The 3,638-nt window shown below is 47.2% G+C and overlaps 1 protein-coding gene across 2 annotated transcripts in view; it reads right to left on the bottom strand.

Annotated features, from left to right (window-relative positions):
• The window catches only part of PHACTR1 (phosphatase and actin regulator 1), a 561,725-nt gene that overhangs the window by 42,931 nt on the left and 515,156 nt on the right, over positions 1–3,638 (bottom strand). For both annotated transcript variants that reach the window (XM_012653162.1, XM_012653161.1), the window contains one exon: positions 1,702–1,858. In XM_012653162.1, the coding sequence (XP_012508616.1) occupies positions 1,702–1,858 (157 nt within the window). The remainder of the gene's footprint in view (positions 1–1,701; positions 1,859–3,638) is intronic.

The following is a 3,638-nucleotide window of genomic DNA, read 5'->3' as shown; positions in this document are numbered from 1 at the left end:
GATAAGGGATGCCCATGCTCAGGGGAGGAGGAGTGGAGCTGAACTTTGGGAAGGAGGGCTGGTTCGAGGACCTGCTCCTTCTCTTTTTCCTAATCCCCCAAAGGATAATGTGCGAACGTGAACAAGCTGCGTCAGGAAGCAGCCCAGAACCATACCCACTCATGAGATAAGATCTGGTTACAAGTAGCCTGGGAGAAGAGAACTGGGAAGACCAGGATCATTGTCTCCAAGTCCTCTAAAACATGTCTTGTTAAGAGGGATGAGGCTGCAAAAAATAGAATAAGAACAGTGGGTGGGAGTTGCATGGACAGTAATTTCAGTTCAACAGAAGGAAGACTATTTAACAATCAGGCTTTCCGACAATGGGATGGGAACTCTAGAGAGTGGCAGCTATCACTGGGGTATGAACAGAGATCTGGACAACCACATTGTGGCCATGTTACTCCATTCAGTGAGAGAAAGTGTGTGTGTGGATAGCAGGTGGTTAGACATCTTGATTCTCTGACTCTGAAGACTGCATAACACTAGGTCATCATCTATCAGTGTCGACTATTTTACCCAGCCTTGAACCATCACCATATCATCCTCCAGTTGAAGACCAAGTTACGTATGAGAAAGAAGCTGCCCTTAAGAAACAAAATTAATCAGGTGGGAGGCAAGACACCAGCACACCAGGGGATGACACCTATGCCTACGTAACCTCTTTAGGTACCACCTTTCTTACTTGTACAATGTGAGGGTGATGACGACAACAGATAACTGAGTGCTTGCTATGGGCCAGACACTGTTTTAAATATTTATATTAACTTGTTTAATTTTCACAACTCACTGTTTTACAAATGCAGAAACACAGGCAAGGAGAATGAGTGCCTTACTGAAGGCTATACAGCCAGTAAGAGGGAGAGGCAGGATGAGGCCCCAGTAGCCTTCTACGTGTTACATCCAAACACTCGGCGCAGTGCCTGGTATAAAGTTAGGGCCCAGGTGGGAGCACTCTGGAGTTGTGCTGCGAGATATTATGCGAGGTAACTAAAGTTCTCTATGCCTGGCGTTCTCACTTGTAAAATGGGCATACAAACGTCTATCTCATAGAAAGGCTCCAAGATTAAATGAGTTAATACATGTAAAATGTTTAAACAATGCTGGCCAATAATATGCGCTCAACAAATGTTACCAAATACCATACAAACATGCCCTAGATTACAAACACATACACAGGTGTTTAACATATTAATATAGCATAAAGCTACGCCTATGTCAGTAGTATCCATACATAAAGGGCAATCACTCAGGAAGAATCCCAGTGTGGTAATGAGGCATCACTACCAACCACTTAACAGGATGGCAGAGAGTGTGTTTATCTGATCACTTTGGGCTTAACCAAACCACAGCTCATCTATACATAGGTTTTCAATTCTATCGAGTGATAGAGATTTTCTATAGATGGTTATTTTCCCTGGAAACCTATCAGTTTCTCTTTGAAGTTTGAATCAAGTGCAATTTCTAAGATTTGGATGAGTGAAGGAGAGGGAACTGCAGAAGCAACCCTCGAGACAAAATGAGATGTTTTCCATTGGCTCTTTCTGCAGTAAGTTACTCAAAAGACACCACGGACTGAATTGCGGGTGGAGACTGAATTCTACTACAGTCTGGAGAGCCGGTGGCCCGCTGTCGGGAGGACAGAGGGTGCTGCCATCCTACCTGGTGAGCTTGGTGCCGATCTGTTGCCTCAGCTCCAGCCGCTCTTCATCCGTCTGCCTGGGAAGGATGTTCTTTTCTTCTAGCTCTCGCTTGGAGGGCCTGTTGCTGAGTTTGATGGCTAAGGAGTCCTTCCTGCAGACCTTCATGGCCAGGGAGCCTGCAGGAGGGAGAAACGACTTAATTAAGGTTGACACATATGTGCCTGGGCTCCACCAGGGCCAACCTTGGACCATAAGGCACAGGTAGGAAGGAAGTCAACAGGGCTTAACACCTGAGAGTGGTTAAGGGCTCAGTTTGCAGAGTTCCTGCCACTGGCATGGCCTGTCCTCCTAGCAGTGTGCAGGGCATGTGGGGAGCACCCGGGGAGTCTGTGACTGGACCTCTGCTCTCCAGAATGCCCAGCACGCAGGCAGCATCACAAAGGAGGGCAGGACCAGTGGTGGGGTGCAGGACACTGCAGACTGGGGAGACAGGCTTCCCGAGGAGGAGGGGCTAACCCCTGAAGGAGAGATAAGATTCCAACAGGCAGCAGGGTTGGGAGGATCTGCACCTGCCAAAGGTCCGTGGTGACAGATAAGCTAGGGGATCGTAGGACACAGAAGAGACCACCTATGCTGGCGCTAGGGGACAGGAAGGAGAATGAAGGTGGACAGACACAGTGGGGCTTGTTTGGGGTGGCAGTGGAGGTGAGGGCTTTAAAACAGGCAATATCCTGGGGTTGCTTTTTCTTTTTAACATATGGGTTTCCGAGCAGCCAGGGCAGGGCTTCCTTATTTCTGGTATAAATCCTTGGTTCTCAACCAGCGATGCTTTTGCTTTCCAGGGGACACTTGGCAAGGTCTAGAGGCATTTTTGGTATCACAACTGAGGCGGCAGGGGGAGGCTGCTACTGGCAGCTCGTGGATGGAGGCTAGGGATGTTCATTCTACAGTGAACAGCACAGCCCCTACAACAAAGCATGATCTGGTCCAAAATGCCAATACTGAGGTCAAAGAAATCCTGGTATGAAATATTTAATCCTCTGGGTACGAAACGGCAAACAGAGGCTGAGCAGCTGCTCCTCCATTCACGGACCATTTGGGGCTTTGCCTGCCTTGCCGGGCTCCCTCCTTGACATCACTTTGATCAGCTCACAGCTCACCAGGGCTCTCGCCGGGTCTCAACTTTAACCCGCTGGCTGAAGGCTGGTAAGTACAGAGCAAGAGGAGGAGAGCGACAAGCAGCAAGTCTGGGGATCCTCTGGGCTTTACTTAATAGTGCTGTTCCTTCTGCCTCCGCTGGTTTTCAAACATGTGCTTTGGGATCTGACGCAGCTGCTGCTAAATTCCAGAACCCCCTTAGCAGAAGTGAGGCTCTGGGCCACCTCCTCGTGTCTCCATTTCCTGCCCTTATCTGTAAAATCGGGGTAACAGTGTCTATGCCACAGGAGTATTGTGAGATATAAGAGATTAAAATCTTAGCCTGTTGTCAGGCATGCAGTAGATATTAATACATGGTTGCTGTTATTATACATTCGTTTATTGAAAAGTTGACTAACTATCAGGCCAGAGTGATAGATTTAGAACTTTGCTTTCTTCATTTCTTCTCTTATCTCTTACCCTATTTAAAGGTCTTAAATGAGAAATTTAAATTCAGGCCTTCTAACATTGCCGAGATATGCTTAAAAATGAATTTGTTGCATACATAGTGGTTAGTATTTCTGAGTGTTTTCTAGATGGGAACAGACTTTTCAGCTTTTTATCCCCTCCCTTATTTATTTGGAGGGAGGGGTTGTACCTCAAGGGAAGCAACACAGCCATCTGAAGAGGTAAGAGATGGGAGCATGGTGTTGCAATTTTTAGAGTTATGAGGGCATTTTAGGGACATTTATGTTCTCAAATTGCTAGTGTATGAAGTTAGTCCCTCGGAGGTTAATTGAGCTGCCCTCTGACCCAGGG

The sequence above is a fragment of the Propithecus coquereli genome, unplaced genomic scaffold, assembly GCF_000956105.1.
Source record: "Propithecus coquereli isolate 6110/MARCELLA unplaced genomic scaffold, Pcoq_1.0 Scaffold416, whole genome shotgun sequence".
NCBI classification, from domain to species: Eukaryota; Metazoa; Chordata; class Mammalia; order Primates; family Indriidae; genus Propithecus; species Propithecus coquereli.
Note: the sequence above shows the minus strand (reverse complement) of the source record. Positions and strands in the feature narration are given on the sequence as shown.